The sequence below is a fragment of the Rhinolophus hipposideros genome (genome assembly GCF_964194185.1).
Source record: "Rhinolophus hipposideros genome assembly, chromosome: 15".
Classification (NCBI taxonomy): Eukaryota; Metazoa; Chordata; class Mammalia; order Chiroptera; family Rhinolophidae; genus Rhinolophus; species Rhinolophus hipposideros.
The window spans coordinates 48,503,541-48,523,986 of NC_138061.1; the positions used below are offsets into that span (position 1 = coordinate 48,503,541).

At 51.7% G+C, this 20,446-nt stretch overlaps 1 protein-coding gene across 11 annotated transcripts in view; it reads left to right on the plus strand.

Moving 5' to 3' along the window:
- Positions 1–20,446, plus strand: part of PALD1 (phosphatase domain containing paladin 1) — an 88,032-nt gene that overhangs the window by 36,442 nt on the left and 31,144 nt on the right. For 8 of the 11 annotated variants that reach the window (XR_013994970.1, XR_013994971.1, XR_013994973.1 and 5 more), the window contains exons 2-6: positions 13,710–13,923; positions 16,587–16,689; positions 17,826–18,005; positions 19,194–19,358; positions 20,176–20,336. Coding sequence is in view for 7 of the 11 variants with exons in the window: in XM_081074087.1 (XP_080930213.1) it covers positions 13,739–13,923; positions 16,587–16,689; positions 17,826–18,005; positions 19,194–19,358; positions 20,176–20,336 (794 nt within the window). In the remaining 4 variants the exon portion in view is untranslated. The remainder of the gene's footprint in view (positions 1–13,709; positions 13,924–16,586; positions 16,690–17,825; positions 18,006–19,193; positions 19,359–20,175; positions 20,337–20,446) is intronic. The other 3 variants (XR_013994972.1, XM_081074081.1, XM_081074082.1) reach the window with 2 other exon arrangements.

The window sequence follows — 20,446 nt, forward strand, 5'->3', positions numbered from 1 at the left end:
GGTTCATTATAAGAAAATCAGAGAAAAATATAGATATTCAGGAAGATTAGAAAAATCATCTGTGATCCCATTTCCCAGCAATAACCACGGTTCACCATTATAATGTTTTGAGATTTAGCTTTCCAGACATTTTTCGTGTGTGTGTGTGTGTGTGTGTGTGTGTGTGTGTATGTTACAGGAGCCCTCCTTCCTGTTTAATGGGACAAAACTCTGAAATATTGTTTGGTGTCTTTTTTAAAGTAACCACACAGTAGGTATTTTCTTAGATCAGTAAATGCAGTGCTATTTCTTTCTTTTGAAACTTTTAACTTGAAGTTCAACACGCACAGAAAAGTATACACGTCACAAACATACCGCCTGATGACGTACGATGTAAGCACAGTCCTTGGAGCCTCACCCACGACCAGGAACAGAATCCTTGCCCACCCCGGGCCCCCGTAACCCACGCCCACCCCCTCCTTCCTGCTCCAGATGTGACTTCTTGTCTGACTTTCCACACCATCAACTAGTGTGGCCTGTTTTTGCATTTTAGGTGAATGGACTCCTAGTATTCACTTACGTTATCATAGCTTCTGTACCTGCACGTCTCCTTAGTGACACTCGTCCGATGCTCCATCCTTGTCAATGCCCACAGGATGGTGTCCATGACACATTCGACTGCGACCGCTATTGACGGGAAAGATGTTCCCAGTCTTTGGCTGATACAAACAAAGCTGTCCCACACACCTTGTGGCCGCATCTTGGATTGTTTCCTTTGAATGAATTGATAAAAGAATCCCTGGGTCAAAGGGTTGTACGTGGTTAAGGTATTTTAGAATTATTTCCAGATTGCTCCCCAGGGACCCGTACCAGTTTACATCCCGCCAGGTACTTAGGGGGAAGCTGACCCCGGGCGCTCACACTGATGCGGTGTTTTCACCCAGCTGTACCTGTGATCCCACGAGAGGCAATACTTGGCCTCTCGGTGTTTCTCGTGTTTACTAAACTACATGTTTGGATGCACATTACTTCTCAGGGTTGTTGGCCATTTGTATTTCTTCTCTGTTGGGTTTTTGGGTTTTATTGGTCTGTTTTACTCTCAAGGTGTACTGGTTTTCTGATTTGTTGGGAAAAAACTTTATACTGAATGTGATGAATAACAAAAATATGTTGTAAATATTTTTATCCAGTTGACCATGTGCCTTTTAACTTTGTGGGTTTTTTTTTCCTGTTTTGATTAAAAGCTGACCATTTTTTATGTAGTCTGATCTAGCAATATTTAACTGTAGGTCTGCTCTATCATTTTGCCTAGAAAGTTCTTTTTCACCCCAAGATTAGGGAAATGTTTACCGATTTTCTCTTCTTTCACCTCTGTGGTTTTCTTTGTAGCATCGTTCTGCACTTCCTTTGGGAGCATAATGTGAGGTGAAGGACAGCTTATAGGTTAAGAGCATGTCTGTGGAGGCTCCTGGCCGCCTGCATACCTTTGGTCAAGTTATCCCAGGGTCTCTGTGCCTCAGTCACTTCACCTGCAAAATGGGAATAATGCTAGTACACAAAACCAAAAGGTTACTGTGGAGGGTTAAATGACAGCTATTTGCAAACTTTTTAGTCTCAGAACTCCTTCCTTTATACACTTAAAAATTAGAGATCCCAAAGAGCTTTTGTTTACGTGGATTATATACATAAATTGATATTTACCATGTTAGAAATTAAAACTGAGTATATTTAAAAACAAATATTTATACATTCCTTTTAAAAATAACAATTGCAAACTCCTATGTTAACATAAATAAAATATTTTTTTTTCTGAAAAAATAACTTTTCCGAAACACAAAATATAGTGGGAAGAGGGGCGTGGCTTTGCAGTTTTGCAAATCTCTTTAGCATCTGGTTTCATAGAAGACAGGTTCCCATATCTGCTCATGCATTCAGTCTGTTGGGATATGTGGTTTTGATTAAAGTATCTGAAGAAAATTCAGGTTCACACACATGGGTTTTTGGTAAATGGAGATTTTATTTGTCTATGGCTATTTTCCTTTGTTGCTACATAAAAATTCTACAGGTGATAGTTTCTTAAAGTTTAGTTGAATTGTAGAATCTGAAAACATGTTAATGCATTTTGCATATTTTGTTACATTAAAATTCATTGGACTAGTTTGCACTGTGAATGGATCTTTGACCTGCTATTTCTTTCTTTTGAAACTTTTAAATTGAAGTTAAATTGGAGTGATTTTGTAACATCAAATATTGGTCATTGGGGACATATTGTTCCCATACAGCTCTTTCAAATGTAGACACATTTCATTAGGATGATGTTAACATATTGCAAAACCTTTATGTTTTGGGAGGCTGCCAAACTCACAGTGGCTGATGCAACTTTTCCAAAATTCTAATTTTTCTCTGGAAAGCTCAGACTTTATCATTGGCAACAAATGCTGTCAGTTGTTTTCCATGAAGGGACACGCTCACCTTGTTCATTTTTGAGAAAATGGCTACCAAACACTCAATTCTGAGTACCCACCATTTGCTGTCCGCTCTTTCAAGTTGAAGTGGTGTTCCCTGGACAGAGACTAGCTGAGCCACAGCTCACACAGGTCGCAAGTGCTTTTCCTCCAGACACTTGTCTGACTCCAGTGACCAGCCCAAGTGCACTCTCCCTGTCATCACACAGAATATTTAACAGATGTGAACTCAGGGGCTGAGACTCGGGGACATTAATTAGTTTCACTGATGGATCAAGGACATTCTTAAGTGACACTGACATAGTCAGCCTCTGTGGGTGATCACCAGCCCAGGTTGGGGCCAGTGCTGTGACTCCTGCTGAGCCTCTAGTGGTGTCACCCTCATGGCTTTTGCTCCATCAAATGTCCTCATGGTGAGAGAGGCACTGATGTTTTATTACTGTCCTGAGAATAGTTTTGACCTTGTGGACCCCTGGGCTTTGCGGCGCATGCTGTGAGAACTAAGGGTTACCTGACAGGTAAATGTTTTTAGCACAGTGCCTGGGCCCCTGCCAGGTCCAGGACGGTTTACCTGCTGCCATTGTTTCTGCTCCCTGCACCTCTCCTCAAACCTTAGCACAACATGAGGGAGTAGAGACAAGCCATTTGGGGTTGAACATTCCTCATCAGGCTCATGTGTTTGGTCAGGAGTAATGGAGGAATTCAGGGGACTTTATAGGTACCCGATTTTCTTGGCTCTCTTGGAGACAAGGAGGACACCACTCAATGGGAGAGACCCAGGGGGTCTCAGTCCGGTAACTGTCCCTCATGGGTGGGACCTGCTTCCCAAACAGGAGTCACCCTCTCCCCTTCCTGGCCTAAAGGGGCCTCCGCGGCCTCTGGCCTCCGTGGCCTTTCCTCATTAACCTCCTCTGCTGTGTGGGACCCAGAGGTCAGTGTCATTCCCCTGCCCCATTTTCTATAAGGCAGTCAAAACTGGGCTGCATTTGTGGAGTGTGTGTTGTGTCTTGGGCCCTGGGCTACGACCCCCGTATATGGTCTCATTTATGCTTATAACACCGACACCCGCAGAGTTGACCTTCTTGTTGTTGTTGTTCTTCAAACACTTTTCTAGTTTTGTTCATTCAGGTGGCTTCCGTGTGCCAAGCACAGGGATACCAGTGCAGGCCAGCCCCAGCCCGCACTTGACGGGCCTTATAGGGGCGACATCCCTGGTGGGAGGTGGCGGGTGTGGGCGTAGGTTAAGGAAGGCTTCCTGGTGCAGGGGATGGGAGTGAGCAGGGCAGGCAGATGTGGGGTGGATGGGCATGAGGCTGCTGTGTATCCCCAGACTTCATCGGTAGGCGAAGAGTGGCCTCTGTTCATTGCTGGCGGAAAACTGATGAAGATGGACCAACTGAGAGATGACCGAGCCTTGTCCTTTATGGACCATTGAAAGGATTTTCAAAGGCATGATTTCGGTGTTATATAGACTGTAGAACACCCACCCTCAACCCCTGACCCAGTAAGATGCACCTCTGCTTCCTTATTGTTAGTTTTGTTATTGTTAATTATTTGCAAAGGCTTGTTGAGATGTCGTCTGTTCCAGGGACTATAAGGTGTTCACCTTGGCTGGAGTTCAGAGCACAGGGTGGGAGATGGGGACCAACAGGCTGGAGAGGGGGCTGGGCCGGCGTGGGGGAAGGTATGGATCGCCGTGTGGTTATGCCTGGAGTCTAAATGAAGTCTTTTATGCTAAAAGCTGTCTCCTCTGCTTGGTGTGCTTCATTCTCTGGAGCAGGAGAGCTCTTCCTGCCTCGGGCCTCCCTTGGCCCTGGGTGGACATGCTCAGTGAAGCAGGTGAGCAGGGAGGTACAGCGGAGAAGGGTGGGAGACCCCTGGTCCTGACCCTGCTGTCCATGGTCTCTGTGACTGTCGGCACGTCTCTGACCTACTCTGGACCTAAGTTTCCTCTTGTATAGAATGAGAGGAACATAGTAGGGTTTCAAAGATATCTCTGATTCTAACTCTAAGATACATGTTGGTACCCAAGGGGGACTTAGACTCTGTACTGCGTGTGTGTGTGTGTGTGTGTGTGTGTGTGTGTGTGTGTTGGGAGAACAAGGCCCAGGGCAGATGGGGGGCTGGTCTGAGCCCCTGCCCTGGGTATAGACCTGAAAATGGTATGAACACATCCCCTCATCCCCAGATCTCCCTTGGCCCCATAGTAGGGAACCCTGCAGCGTGGTGACTTCCTCCGTGTTTGTTCTGCAGCCAAAGCAGATGTTTCCTGCAGCTGGTCACTCAGCCTCCTGCCCTATTTTTAACTCCATTGTTACCTACTCCAGGCATCTGGCTGCCAGGGGTGTGTGAGAGGCTGTGGCCCTGGAAGGGCCACTCTTCTCTGGGTCCGATTTGTTCTCTGTCTTCTGCCATGTCCCTGGCATAAGCTTCCCAGTGTCTATTGGGAAAGTGAGGATGGCTTCCGGAGAAATGGCAGAATGATGGCTGGGTGATGCAATAGAAAGAGCCTGGGTTGTGAAACCAGAGACCTGGCTCTGTCGTTATGTCATATAGTGAACTCTCTGAGCCTCAATTTTTCCATCTGCTAAATGGCGTAATGGCCTGTGCCTCTGCCTTTCTCATAGGCTTTTTCTGAAACTGAGTTAGTGAATGTGAAAATCATTTAGCAAAATGACATTGGGAACCTATGATTATTGTGAGTTCAACCCTGTGTGGGTCCGGAGGAGGTGAGGCGTGTGCTTCCCCAATGCCAGGCCAGCAGGCTGAAGACCAGGGTCATGTGGGGCACAGGCTGTGTGCTGGAAGGCTTGGAGGGGGAGGAAGCATTTCCTCTGGATGTTATGGATGAGGTGAAGGGGTGAGGGTGGGCATGGCATCCCTGGTTGTGGCCGGGAGGACAGAGGCATGGGGGCAGGGAAGGGCCAAGCTGTAAGGGTCTCTGGCCAGCCGCTCTGGATGGAGCTTCTCCTCCCTAGGGGGGCAGGAGGCTCGGCGTCCCCCTTCCGGAGCTGGCAGTCAGCACAGCAGCTCTGCTTCTGGCTGTTTTACGCATTGTACTTTCATAAACGATTGAGGGATGATGAGGATGGGAAAGGGACTTTCGGCTGGAAGCCACAGAACTGAAAGGGATGAGGACAGACCCCAGAATTAGGTCATGGTTCTTCCCAGATCCCTCCAATGATGCTTCAGGTCCCTGTGACGTTGCTAGAGGAGGAAGTGGGGTCTAAGCATAAGATGCCACTGGCCCTTTGGGGCAAAGTCCTTGGAAGCAGTCAGGAGAGTGCCAGGGCCCTGGGTGGCGTCTCATGAGACTCTAGGATTCTGCTGACCTTGAAATGCCCAAGGAGCTGAGCAGGTGAGCATGTCCAGGTACTCTTAACCCTGTTCTCCCCGCGGGCCTCCCCGGAGCATTCCGCCCTCCCTCCACCCTCAAGCCCAGGCTGCCTGGAACCTGGTGAAGGGCAGGTGCTTCAGGCTTTTTCAGGAACGGAATGGCTGCCCTTCCCAGAGTTAACGGGTGCCTTCCCTGGGGACGTTTACCCTCCCCTCTTCCTGCTCTTCCCCTGATAGAACCAGAGTACCTCCTATCCAGATGATACCTTCTTGTTTTCTAGGGAGTTCTCCTGCTCAGAAAGGTCCCAAGAGGGACACAGAGAAACTCTAGATGGAGAGACTCTTACAGTCTCTGTCTGCCTTTTTGAAGCAGTGGGGGCCCAGCCTCTGTCTAGTACATGAAGTAAACATTTAGCAGCTTGGAATTTTCTAAAACGCTGCAGCTGACTCGGGGAAAGCTGAAGCATCACACTGTCTACAATTGACGGTGCTCTAATTGTCACCTGTGTGCGCCTCCTCAGCGACCCCGCAGGCCCTGGGGGCTGGGGACCATGTTTTCTGCCTTCTGTGAACCCCCATGGCCGCAGCACGGGCTGGGCTCGCGGGTCCTGGGGTTGCTTGGCCTGAGCATGGAACTGCCAGCCCACAGTGCAACCTGACTTTCACCAGCAGGGAAACTCGACATTCTCCCACCAGAGAGGAAAGAAGTAAGTTCTGTCCTGTTGCCATGTGGCATGTGGTCATTGAGGGTCAAACCTAAAAATAACGGCGTGCATTAGTCAGGATTAGATTTGGCTGTGGGTAATAGGAAAAGCCAAGCAACAGTGGTTTACATAAGATGGAAGTTTATTTCTACCTTGTTTCCCCGAAAATAAGACCTAGCCAGACCATCAGCTCTAATGCGTCTTTTGGAGCAAAAATTAATATAAGATCCAGCTAGGTTTTATTTTCGGGGAAACACGGTACGTCCTGTCCAAGTCGAGAGCTTTATAGTCCATGCCTGGTTGATGGGTCTACTCCATGGATTCCTTGGGGAGCTTGAGCTCTACCATTCCTAGGGTGTGGTATGGCTTCACGTGCTCTTGGTTCAAGATGCAGGCAAAAATTCAGTCATCACATCTGTGTCCCAGGCAGCAGGCTGCAGGAAGGGAGGAGAGGCGGCTCATAGGAAGGGTTCTGGAACTTGCCATGTGACACTGCCCCATATATTCCATTAGCTAGAATTAGTCACAAGGCCCCAGGTAGCTGCCAGGAAGATGGGGAGTGTAGTCTTGGACCTGGGCAGCCATGAGCTCAGCTAGCTCCTCACCTGGTTTGTTTAATACAGATGGCAGGGAGGGAAGGGGGATGGAGGCATCTGGGGCATTTTGACCAAACCTGAGGATGTTCCCAGGATGAGCCGCTGGGCCAGCGCTTCAGGGACTGCAGATCCTCACCCAGGGAGATTTCCGGGGCGGGGGTGGGGTGGGGGGGGGAAGAGAGTCAGTCCTGCCTTAGGACTAGAAAGTCGTGTGAGAAAGTCGTGTGTCACAGCACAAGAAGAGGGAGCAGAAAGGCTTTCGAGGGGCAGGAGTCAGCCCAATGGCTGTGATCAGAATAAGGGAGGCAGGCCAATTTCTTCTCAGGGGGTTAGAACATGTGGCCTGTGTCTGGACTGCTGGGGCCTGACGACAGACAGGACAAGGTCACTCACAGGAGAGTGGCCAGGAGGCTGGGGGACTCAAGGACTTGGGAAAATGAAGGGCTACGGGTGCTATGACGTGGAGGACAAGTGGACAGGTTGCCCCAAGACAAGGGTTAAACTAGTAGCACCCTCCTGAGGGAGGGAGGCCCCACGAGGACTGCTGGGATCCCCCCAGGGGCACCAGCACCTGATTTTTAAGTCCTGGCGGCTAATTAGGTCGGAAAATATCAAAATTTCAAGGATCAAGCCACTTGCATAGTGACCCCTTTTGACCTGTGGCTTACAAACTTTCTTCCTCCAGATGAGGTGCATTCTCTGAGTCTTCCTTTAAGGCAGAAAACCAGGGGAAATATGTGGAACACTAGCTTCTCCTAAGAAAGCTTCAAACAGTTTTAAAAAATTTTATTTTAAAAATGTTTTTAGCCCCAGTTTTTATTTTGAAAAATATTAAGCCTGCAGAAAAGTTGCAACAAGAGTACAGTGAACGCGTGTCAGTTCTTACCAGTTGCTAAATTTGTTCCATTTGCCTCCCCCAACCCCCCCCTCAACCATATGAACGTCATAGACAGCAAGATGCTTTGCCTCTAAACACTTCAGCCTCTTAAGAATAAGGAAATTCTCCCCATACCCACAATGTCATCACCCCCAAGGAAGTTAACTTATGTATCCAATTGACTATCCATAGTCAGATTTTCCCACTTGTTCTCAAAATGTTCGCTATAGACTTTTCTCCCCTCCCCAACCCACGATCCCATATAGACAGAGCTTTCTATCAGGCAGAGCTGACCCACGTGGAGAGCTCCAGAGGTGGAGGGCTCTCCAGGCTTGGACACAGGCAACTGAGGGTGCTGGAAGGAGCCCTTTTCCTTCCTTAGAGTCCCAAATACCAGGTGCTTCAGGCCCATGGCAGAGTATATGGTGACAAGTGCCGAGGTCTTTGCTGGCTGCCCTACACCTGTCAGGGGGGCTGAGAGAAGGTTTGTTGACCCCTCACCGAGGGCAGGGCTGGTCCCTGCATCTGCAGCTCCTACCTCAGCTCAGGGGTCCCATCTGCTATGTGATCCCCCCCACTCTGCTGCTCCCATGTGCTGGCCCCCAATTACCATGGCTCCTCAGATAGCCACCCTGCTACCCTGCCCGCCTTTGTCTACTCCCGGCTCCAAGTCCACCTTGAGGTGTCATCTCAATGTGTGACAATGATGGCACGCATGTCCCTGTCAGACCTCAGACCTTCAAAGTCTCCCCGTTGTTTGTGGGCTGAGACCCAGGACTCAAGGTCACCCCCCAGTGGCAGCCTCACTGCTAAACATGTGGCAGCATTTCCAAACATTCCTCCACCTTCTGTTTTTAACTCAAACATTTTTTTTCAGTTTAGAAAAAATAAAAACATTTCAGAAACATATAATTTAGCAGGTGTAGGTCTCCTGCAATCCCAGACTCCAGACGGCTTTATTGTTTTAAATTGATCTCATCCCAGTTTGAAAGAGAAGGAGGCTGAGGGGCAGAGGTTGCGAAGGGGCAGGTCTGGGTGTCCTCAGGACACATGAGGTGATGGGTCACTTGGCAGAAACCAGGACTCTGCCTCTTCTGAGCCATGTAGCTTGGGGAAATTCACATCATTGGCTAGCTGTTTCTTCTTCTGTGAAGTGGGGCATCATAAACCTTGTCTCACCTCCCTCGAGGGTAATTGTCAGTAGCAAAGACAGAAAAAGCCCAAAGATACAAAAACTCCCATCAGGCTGTATGAATGGAGTGCTTATCATGGGAACAGGGTGACCATAGGCAGAGGGCACTCAGGCGGAGGGCTGGGGACAAAGGCACAGAGATGGAGGGGTACAGGGGGCTTTTGGAGTGAGGGTATAGGGATTCCCTGGGTGAGAAGCTGCCACCTTTGTCCAACTTTGAAACGATTACAAATAACTTTTTTTTTTTAAAACATTCCCAAAGTGATCGTGTTCATGGTAGGGAATTTAGAAGCGATGGATGAGCAAAAAAGAAACTAAATACAACACCCAGTCACCCCCTCAGGAATAAGTGCCTGTTTAAACATTTCCCATCTTTTGTGCCTATTTATTGCATGCTGTCTTTGGTCCAGTCAACAAGGCAGGGTGGGGAGGTAAAGGGATGGAGCCAGTGCGTTCCATCAGCAGTTATGTGAGTAGCTCCTCCTCTGAGCCAGGCAGCTGACAGCCAGGAAGGATACAGGATGGCCCCTGCCGGGAACAGCGTGCAGTGGAAAGGAATGGAGTGTCCCGTTTTGTGATGCATAATGAGCCATGGGAGTTGAGAGGTTGGGGTGGGGTGGGTGTATAGTCAGGGAGGGCTTCCTGGAGGAACTGGGCTTTAACCTCCAAGGGTGGGTAGAATGTAGGAGGGTAGGGGAGGAGGGCAGTCCGGGTGAGAGGAGTGTGAGGTGGGAGCAGCTTTCCCCATATCCTCCTCCGGAGGGCTGAGACCTGTTCCTTGGTGCTGGACACTCACTCTTCTGTGAGTCCTGAAAACCGCAGATGCCCTCAGGTTGGTCATCTGTTCATCGCATGAATATTTCCTGAGCATCTACTGGGCAGTAGGTGTTGTTCTGGGGCGGGGGTCCCTGTATGGACAAGTCAGTCACCGTCCTGCTCTTAGGGAGTCGGGAAGACGGCTGCTACACACATAATCCCGTCAATGAGTTGATTAAGAAAGAAAAGGGGCTCATGAGATGGAGAAGGGCTGTCGGGGTGGAGGGGCTCGGAGGGGCCTCTCTGAGAAGGGCCACGTGGGCAAGCGGAAGGTGTCCCAGGCACTCAAGGGTGGTGAGTTTGGAGCCTTCGTGAGAGGTGTGGGCCTGGGGTGTTGGAAGGGGGAGGAGGACATGGCCAATGGGGCTGGAGCGCCATGGCAAGGGGAGGGGGTCAGGCAGAGATGGGGGGGGGCTGCTGCTCCAGGGTGAGGGGTTTACCTGTTACAGGGCGAGGGAAGGAATGACCTGTCCTCTGCCCGAGTGCCCTCTGCCTACTGCCATCGTGTTCCCATGATCATTCTATTCGTACAGCCTGGTTTTTTTGGTGTCTTTGTGGTGTTTCTGTCTTTGCTACTGACAGCAACCCTGAGGGGAGGCGAACAGAGTTAATGAGCCTACTTTACAGAAGAGGAGACAAGGAAGGAGGGCCAATGGTGTGATTTAGCGTTTTAAAAGATGCTTCTGGCTGTGCCGTGAAGGGTAGATTATGTGGGGTACGGGAGAAGGAGAGAAACAACTGGAGTCTGTGCAGTCAGGGGCTGGTGGCTCGTGGTCAGTCCAAATCCGTTTTCCGATGGGCAGGTTGTGGAGGGGATGTGCCTATTCCTGGTTCTTGATTAAGGCCAGGAGCAGATGGAAGCCTTACGTGGATCGCTGGACAGAGCGAAATGGGGAGACTTGTAATTGTGTTTTATCAGAGCCAGGCAGCTGCTGTGGCCAAGTCCCGTCTGCCCGGCCGTTTTCCCGGGATGAGAGCCAGGGCACAGGGCACAGTCCCTTATCCGTAAGACTGTTCCTTTATGGGCGGTGTTGGGGCGAGACCCCTGGTCCTGGTCTCATTGTGTGTCAGCTTGGGTTGGTGTTGCTTTACAAACACAGTCACTTGTTTCATTATCATGCAGACCAATTAGGGAGGTCCACTTATGGTCCTCAGTCAATAGTTGGGGAAACTGAGACTCAGAGAAATTAAGCCATGCACCCAAAATCACGCCACTAGTTTGTGGTTGAGATGGGAACCAGCCAGTGTGCTTCACAGAGAGTCGGAACCACTGTGTTCCCTGATAGGTGCAAGGACGTGGGAGTCCCCACTTTTCTGTCTGTTAAATGGGCATGCTAGCACTGGCTTCCCGGGTTTCCTCATGCCTCGAACAGATAGTTATTAGGTTCTTACCTACAGCAGGCTCAATTCTGAGGTCCCCGTGTGGGAATTGAGCACCTACTAAGGGGTCTCAATCAGCCCAATGGGAACAGGCGGCAGTAGCCAGCTGTGTCCTCTGTCATGCCCTCCTTCTAGACAGCCACCCGTGTTCTTGGAGGCGGCTGTTCTCACCCGTGCTTCCTTGGCGCAGCCTGCTGAGAGGGGTCTGGGAGACTTTGGTGAACTACATTGGGGTTCTGCCATGGCAGGAGAAGTGGCGAGAACTGGAGAGAAGGTCCTGGCTCTGCTGTTGGCCAGCTGAGGGTCTCCTCTGGAGCCCCTCACCCTCTCTGAGCCACTTGTGTTTCTGTTTAGGAACAGAGGCTCATTCCCTCCACCTTTGACACCTTGCCCCTCCTCCTCCCCCCAAAAAATAAAGTGAGAGAGAGAAATTGGACAGGGTGTGGAGAGTCTTGTAAACACAAGGTGTGCTTGTTAACAAAACTGTCATGTAGCTTCTGGGAGTTTTCAAGAATGACAAGTCTGGGCGGGAGGGAGAGAAGGGGGCCCTTTCCAGACTGGAGTGAGAGAGGGATGGCTGGTGGTTTGGGAAGGTTCTGGGAGGCACAGCATGGAGTTACTCATTCTGTCTCGGTGGCTCTGGGGAGGGGAGCCTGAGTACACAGCCATGGGGGGTGGGGCCTGGGGAGCACCCGACTTGGGGCCAGGAAGGTTGACTCGGGGTCTGGGGGAGAGAAGGCACAGTGAGCTCAGCCTTCAGACTGGCCTGCCGAGCCCCCTGACTCCACCATCCACTTCCTGAGGTGCTGCCGCTGGTTACGAGGGGGCCGCCGCTGGTTATGAGGGGGCCGCCACTGGTTACGAGGGGGCAGCCGCTGGTTACGAGGGGGCCGCCGCTGGTTATGAGGGGGCCGCCGCTGGTTATGAAGGGGCCGCCGCTGGGAGGGGGAGAGTGGAGGTTGGCGCAGATCGGCTCCGGGTGCGCACGCAGAGCAGCTCGTGCTAGCTGAAGGCAGCCAGGGGAGTTGCTGTGGTCTAAGGACTGCTGTGCTTGTCCCTGGACTTCTGCAGGTGGACCCATCGCAGGGTGCAGGCGGGGTGGGGGGTTGGCAGGGCACGTTGGTCCGTCCCCTTCCTGATCCTGCGCCGTTAGTGCCGTGGGGACCCAGCGGTTGCTGGGCTCTCAGAAAGTTCTGTCTCCCATGTCTGGACCCCAGAGCCAATCCTTCCCACATTCTGTAGGAGCCCTCAACAGGTCTCCCAGCCCGCTTCCCCAGCCATTCTCTTATTTGTTTTAAATAAGCTTTGACTCGGTGTTCAGAGGAGAAAAATCTGAAAATGCAGAGAAGCACAAAGGAGAAAGTGACGTTACCTGTAAGCTCATGACTTGGTGATAACTCGTGTTAGCATCTTGGAGTGCATGCTGCCAGACTTTTCTCCTGATGCGCTTTCAGGAACTGACGTGGTGCTGTGGCCTGAACTTGCCTGGCTACCTGCTCTTTCCAGTCCTGTTTCTGAGATGTGGGGCCACATCCATCAATGTGACGTTGTTAAACATCCACCTTAGATAGGTCCTATAATTTATTCAACAAATCCCCCCATTATTGGCCGGAGGTTGTTTCCAGTGTTTTATTACAAACGGCACTGCCCTTGTAGCCCATTTTTGCATATGTCCTTCCCGTGTTTCCCTAGGAGAGAACTCTCCATAAGGATGCCCGACAGGCCTCATGTGGAGCAGAAGCTTTGCTTGTTGATTGATGACGTTGAAGTTGATATTGTTGGTTGTCAAGTTCAGGGGCCTGGTGCTTTCATGGGACCCTTGATTTGCTGAGAGCTCACCCAGTCTGGACTTCCCCTGGCCTAATTTTGTGACATTCATCGCTAGAATGTCCTCCTGCATCCTGTTCCCATCCAGACCCTCTACATCCAAGGCTGACTTCCCTCTGCACCTGCCACTGGTTCTCCTGCAGGTCTCCTATTTCTAGTCTGGAAGACCTGGCCTCCATGTGGCCCGACCCAGTCACCTGGAGCCCTCAGTCCCTGCCTGGTGTGCAGGGGTAACCCCTTCCTGACTGTCTTATTTTTGCCAGAAGAGTACTCTGAGGGTTGGGGGCTCCATCTTTATGTCTCTCTATGTCCATAACCCCCAAAGCTCCTGCAGAGGGCCAAGCACAAAGCAAGCACTTGGCAAACATGTGGTAGGTGGCACCCCTACCCTCTGTCTCCAGCTACAGGGTGAGCTGGCCCTCTCTGGGCCTCTGACTTTGTGTCTGTACATACGGTGGATGAGAGGGGTGGACTAGGTCCCGTCCTGTCCTGGCTTTCCCCACCCCTCCCCTGACCACACACCCTGTCACCCAACAGGTCTTTGATAGCGAGGCTGCTGGCAGACTATGGGTACAACGGCCAGCACAGCCCAGCAGACGGTCTCAGCCAGTGCCCCCTTCGAGGGGCTCCAGAGCGGCGGCACCATGGATGGGAGGCAATCACTCAGCGTCCATTCCTTCCAGACCACGGGCTTGCACAACAGTAAGGCCAAGTCCATCATCCCCAACAAGGTGGCCCCCGTTGTGATCACGTGAGTGTCAGGGTAACGTGACCATGTCCGTGGAAGACATGGCTGGGGGAGCTGCCTGCAGGGGTGGTGGCGTGCAGCACTGAATGTAAGCCTACAATCCATTTTCATAGATGAGAAGACACTGAGGCCCAGAGAGATGAAGCTCTTTTTCTGGAGTCACACAGCAGAGGTGGCAGAGACTCTGTCGTGGGTCTCTTAGCTTCTGTTACTGACTGTGTCCATAGTGCCCGTGGCGTGGAGAGGGAGGAGTGGCTGCGGAGACACTCTTTGGAAAATAATTTTTGGCTGAACATTTTCAAAGAGAGTTTATATACTTAGACGCATAAAATTTAGACTCATTTTTTTTTCTACAACTAGTAATCATGGTTGGAAACTGAGGTTAACACCAGGCCATGAAAGAGCCTTGGGCTGAAAAAGCTAGAGGCTGGTGGTCAACTGTCCTAATTAGGTCCTTCAGGGACATTCCCGGAGGAGGCTGAGGGTTTGTTTTGGCACCCTGTTTTGAGAGAGACCTGGACACACTGTGTGCGTCCAGAGGAAGAGGGTCAGGAAGGGTCCCTGTATCCCTGTCTGTCCTGTGGGGCCCAGTGAAGGAGCGGGTGCTGGGGAGCAAGCCTGAGACCGGGAAGATGGAAGGGGCATTGGATCCGTCTCCTGGGAAGTCGGGAAGCCTTGTCTTACATTGACTCTGTCTGCAGTGCTCCCCTGCTCCCCTGCCCCCCTGCCGCTGGGCCCCTCCAGGACACAGGAAATAGGACACAATGAGTTAAGAATGAAATATATTCCACGCATAGAAGTTTGGCAGGGAACTAGCAGATGGGGCCTTCTGTGTAAGGAAACCTGAGGGTGGGAATGATACGTCCAGCCTGTTGGCTTTGGGACCTGACAGGAAAATTATAACCATAATACATTCCTGGGTTCATGATGAGGGGAGGAAAAGAGATGTTATATAAAAGAGACTTGATATGTAGTCTCTCTATTAGAGATGATAAAACTAGGTTTGGGCCTTGAGGGCAGTGTTGGAGACAGGTGTCCTGGGCCTTGCTCTGGGACCTTGGGCAAGTCTGTTCCCTCTCTGGGCCTCAGTTTCCTTCTCAGGACATGTGGGGATGATGTTCAGAATTGTTAAGGAAGTGGTGTGGCTCAGGAAAGTCATGGCTTGCTGTAAAAATCCGCCATAAAGGAACCGTGCCTGCCTCCTGGAGCCACCATGAGTGCAGTCCTCCGTGGGTGGTAGCGTGTTTGAGGTGGAAGGGACCTTAAAGAGCATCGCACACAGGGGTTGGCAAACTGTATCCTGTGGGGCAAATCCAGCCCGGCCTCTGTTTTTGGCAATAAAGTTTTATTGGAACACTTCCAGTCCCATTCACTTACATATTATCTGTGGGTGCTTAACACTTAAACTGCAGAGTTGAGTAGTTGTAACAGACGGTATGACCCACAAAGCCTCAAATATTTACTGTCTGGTCCTTGACATAAAAGGTTTCCTGACTCCTGATCAGAGGCAACAGCTGACCTAAATACAGAAACTGGGTTTTGGGGAGGTAGAGAGATTTCCTTGACCGTGCAGGGTCACAGAGGAAGACCTGGCAGCGGGAACCCAGGTCTCTTGTCTCCTCCGCGACTGCTCCCTGCCCCACACATCCCACCACCCTGCCTTTCCTAGAGGCAGTTCTTTTGCAAAGAGGATCAGACACCAGATCACAAGCTCTGGGCTGCTGCGTCTTACTCATTGTTAAAATCAGCACAGAAGCTTTCTGTGTCTTGAGTGCACAGACCTCCCCCTGGTGTAGCATCTGCAGAAACCTGGATTTGTACCCGTGGGTTTTGTTTGAAAAGGTTTTGTATGGAGGTAAGACTACTCCTAGTAATAATTTTATTGGTAAGCGCTAACCTTGCCCAAGGCACTGGGTTAAGTGCTTACATTCATTAATGCATTGGACTCGCACAGCAGCCCTAGGAGGTGGGAATCCCTGGACACAGGGCTATAGAGAGAGAGAGTAACTCCAACAGCGTGGAGTTACCAAGGGGAGGTGGGTCATGGCCAGGGCACACAGTCCCAAAGCCTGTGTCGGCACCGCCTCACTCTGCTGTGCGATTGTCCGTGTGGAGGTTGCTCTCAGAGACAATCTGATGGAGGGACCATCCAGGACCAAAGTAACCCCTACATGGAAGTCCTTGCACCAGACAGAAGCGTCTGTCCCCTAAAAGTTCAGGAAGTGCACCAGTCTGGAATGGCTGCTCCGTGACCATCAGCCAGGCTCCTCTTCTCTTGTTACCCCACCGTCATCAACATCTACTTCCTGCCATCACTTTTGGATGCCAGCCAGGGACAAAGAGAGAAGAGTAGAAGGCACACACCTTCCTTTAAAGGGAATAGCCAAGAGGTTGCACACATCACTTTTCCTCACATCTCCTTGGCCAGAACTGAATCCCATGACCATACTAGTTAAAAGGGAGGCTGGGAAATGCAATTTTCAGTTGAATGGCTCACTCCCAATTCCAGGGTTCTATCTATTGCTGACGAAGGGGAGAGTGGATATTGGGGTACAAGGGGCAGTCTCTGCCACAAATAGGTAGCCACGTGGGTGGGAGTGGGCTGGCCCTGATGTGGGGTCTGGTCATGGAGGTTGCCTAACTTGGTCTCTTTCTGCCCCCGGCAGGTACAACTGCAAAGAGGAGTTTCAGATCCACGATGAGCTGCTCAAGGCCCATTACACGCTGGGCCGGCTCTCAGACACCACTCCTGAGCACTACCTGGTGCAGGTGAGGTCAGACCTCTCCCCTCCTGTCCTCCTTCATCACAGCTTCTCTCCCTTATCTCTTCTGGCTTTCCCTACTGTCCCTAGTCTTTGTTTCACTGTCTCACCCCAACCTCTGGTGTCCTCGTCCCACTTACTCTCACCCCCTGGTTTCCTGGGGCCCATTCCTCCTGCCCTGTGGAGCTCCTGCTCTTCTCTCTCCGTCCATCCCCTGCCTGGCCTCAGCCTACTACACCCCATCCCTATTTTATTTATTTATTTATTTATTGCCTTAAATATCCCCTAGAAAGTAAAGTCCACAAGGACAGATGACTTTTATCTATGTTGTTCACTGCTGTAGCCCTAGGCTCCAGAACAGTGCTTGGGTGCAATGTAGGTGCTCAGTAAATAGTAAATGAATGAACGATGAATGAATAATTGACGATTAACCTGTATTTGCTGAAAAAATAGCTGGGAATTTCTGGCATCTGGAAGAACTGGTCCCATTTATGTGCCAGCAATGTCTGTGTGGTCCCACCAGAGGCAGGGGGGTGGACAAGATGACCTCAGGGTTCTTTTTCCCCCAAGAGTGAACTCTTTTGGTTCCCTAGCTCACTCCTGATCCCCGAATAGTGTTTTTCTCTCTCTGTAGTTATGGCATCCGTTCACCCCGGCGGGAGGGAGAAGAGACCTACTGGTCTGTAGCACAGTCTTCTCTAGTTGATTCCTGCTTTCCTAGCTATAACTTCCTATTCGGGCCTGTTCTCCATGCACTTCCTCTGGGGGTGAGGGACCTTTGTCTTTCTCCCCCAGAGCTGTGAGTCCACCCCACAGCCAGCTTCAGTTTCCTGTCCCTGGAGTGCCTCTCCCTGCTCTTCTTCTTCAAGGCCTGGCTCAGATGCCACCTCCTACATGAAGCCTTCTCAGATTCCCACTCAGGAGGAGTTGTCTTTCCTTTTCCTGCATTCTTGTGATGCCATTCCCAAGATTACAGATGGTTACGTATTTTATCTATTTTTTTCTATGAGCCTACAGAGAACTTGAGGACCATGTCTCATCTCCCCGCTCCCACCCCATCTCCTTGCTCCCTGTGCCCTGGGACCTGGGACAGAGCCCCACCTGAGTCCTCTGAGTGACCCCCTGTGGCTTTCCCACTGCCAGGGACGCTACTTCCTGGTACGGGATGTTTCTGAGAAGATGGACGTCCTGGGAACTGTGCGGAGCTGTGGGGCCCCCAACTTCCGGCAGGTGCGGGGCGGGCTCTCCGTGTTTGGCATGGGGCAGCCCAGCCTCTTGGGTTTCAGGCAGGTCCTCCAAAAACTCCAGAAGGACGGACACAAGGTAAGCACGGTCACTTCTGAGGCAGGGGTGAGACCCTTAGATCTGGGGGAAGTGGGTCCCAGGAGGGATGACTTCAGAGACTCTGGAGGAGTCTGGCCGTGTGACAGGGAGGGCGGCTGGCAACCTGGACCAGGCCCGACGAGGCCCTGAATCCCGTGGTGGTCATTGTGGTCAGCATGGTTGGGAAATTATGGGCGAATGTTTATTGCATTGTCCTGTGTAGACGGGGAGCCCCAAGATCCGAAGTCCTTCATACCCCCCACTCAGAACCTCAGAGGAAGTGGACAGGGTGACTGGGTGAGAAGAGGGGCCAGGTCATAACGAGAGAGTCTCAGGCTGATGATCAGAACGAACATAACTAGCCTCATATCCACCCTGTGAGGGTGGGGCAGTTATTTTCCCATTTTATAGAGGAGGAAACCGAGGCCCAGAGAGGATAAGTGACAGCTCATGGGTGGTGTCCCAGGACCCAAACCCAGACACCTGGGCTCCAAGTGCCTGCTTTTAGTGATGCTTCTCTCCTGCCTGCTGTCGAAGTGGGGTTTTGAGTGTCTCCAGGACAGAGGCTAAGGGTCCACGGTGATTTCAGGCTCATTGCAGGCTCCCAGTATCCGATCTGACCTGGGGTTAAGAGGGAGAGCCTTTGAATGAACCAGAGTGGGGTGGGGGTGTTAGCTGTGTTGATCCCATTTTCCCAGCTTGACTGCAGGTTCCTCCAGCGTGGGGTCTGTCCACTTATCTCCCTCTGGATGGTACACAGTGAATGAATGATTACATGGTGGCAGTGGGCATTCATCTCTTCAGCTGATGTTTTTCAAGCACTTGATTTATCCAGGGCTCCGTGCTAGGAATTATGGGGATATGAAAATGACCAGGATATGATTCTACCTGTGAGGAACCTCTAGTCCATGAAGGGAGAAAAGATGTATTGATAATGTTACTACAAAGTGGGAATTAACACCGTAAGATTCAGATGAAGGACGTTGGCCCTGAGAGGAGGGAGGGTCAGGAGCAGGTGGCATTCGGGCTGAGCTCTGCTTCTTGGGGGAGTCAGGCTGTAGGGTCAGGGTGGGGTGATAGGCCCTTGAGGAGGGGCAGTGGCCTGCTCCGAGGACCAGAGGTGGGTAGTGGAGCGGGAGCCCACGCCCGTAGTGGTGATGGCTTCCATCCTCCTCGGGCTCCTGGCAGGAGTGCGTCATCTTCTGTGTGCGGGAGGAGCCTGTGCTGTTTCTGCGTGCTGAGGAGGACTTTGTGCCCTGCACCCCTCGAGACAAGCAGAACCTTCACGAGAACCTGCAAGGCCTTGGACCTGGGGTCCAGGCGGAGAGCTTAGAGCTGGCCATCCGGAAAGAGGTGAGGGCCCCTGGTATGGGTGGGAGGCCCCCTCCCTGGGGGGCCTCCGACAGCTGAGTTGAGACCCCAGCCCACAGCTCAGCGTTGCTCTCACTGGCCCGTACTCACCCACTTAAGTATCCGCCCTGCTTGGGTGGTGGCTGACTGCAAGGCCCGTTCACGGGCAGCCGGAGGAAGGACTTCCTATTCGACTCTGTTTGCTTCGGTCCCTTTTGCACCCTCCTTTCTATTCCATACTCCACATCTTTATTTAGAAAGGGGCCTGGTGGAGTGAAAACAGCACTAGACTAGGAGCCCAAGACTGAAGTTCAGTCTTCCGTGAGATGTGAGGCCTGGGGTGAACCCCTTCTCTTGTGGGCCTCTGTCTGTGTCTGAGGTTCCTGTCTTCCTTCTCCGCAAGGTTTGTCAAAATCCGTGAGGCTGTAGCCACACCACAGAGTTGTGTAAATGGAGTGTGGGGGTCATGCTGTCTCCTGCCCATACTTCCGTGGGCAGGAACCAGGCTGCACTGACCATCAGTAGTCTTCCCATCTTCCTTTCAGGCCTCCTCTCTAGCTCCCAGCTGACCGAGCCTCACCCTGGCCTTCTGTCTGGCAGCTAATTCCTGCTGCCCACTGAGCGGAGCCCTTCCTACCTGGCCCCAGTGTGGGCCATGGGAGCCTAGCCTAGGGGGCTGCCTCAGGATTGCCAGGGCATATAGAGCATCCCTGGCCATGTAGTTCCCCGGGGGAAAAGCAGCCTGTCCATGCCCTTGGTGTGGCCCAGTCACTCCAGAGCTCAGCCAGGAAGGCCCTCTGACCCCCACACCTCCATCTAGGTCCACGACTTTGCCCAGCTGAGCGGGAACACGTACCACGTGTACCACAACATCGAGGACATGCGGGGCGAGCCCCACGCCGTGGCCATCCGGGGTGAGGATGATGTGCAGGTGACCGAGGAGGTGTACAAGCGGCCCCTCTTCCTGCAGCCCACCTACAGGTACCGACGGCCAGTCCTGGGCGGACCTCAGCGTGTGGGCCCGCTCCCTGCTGTGGCCTCCGTCCCACCAGCTGGAGGCGGGGCTACGTTCCCCACACCTGTCTCTCCCG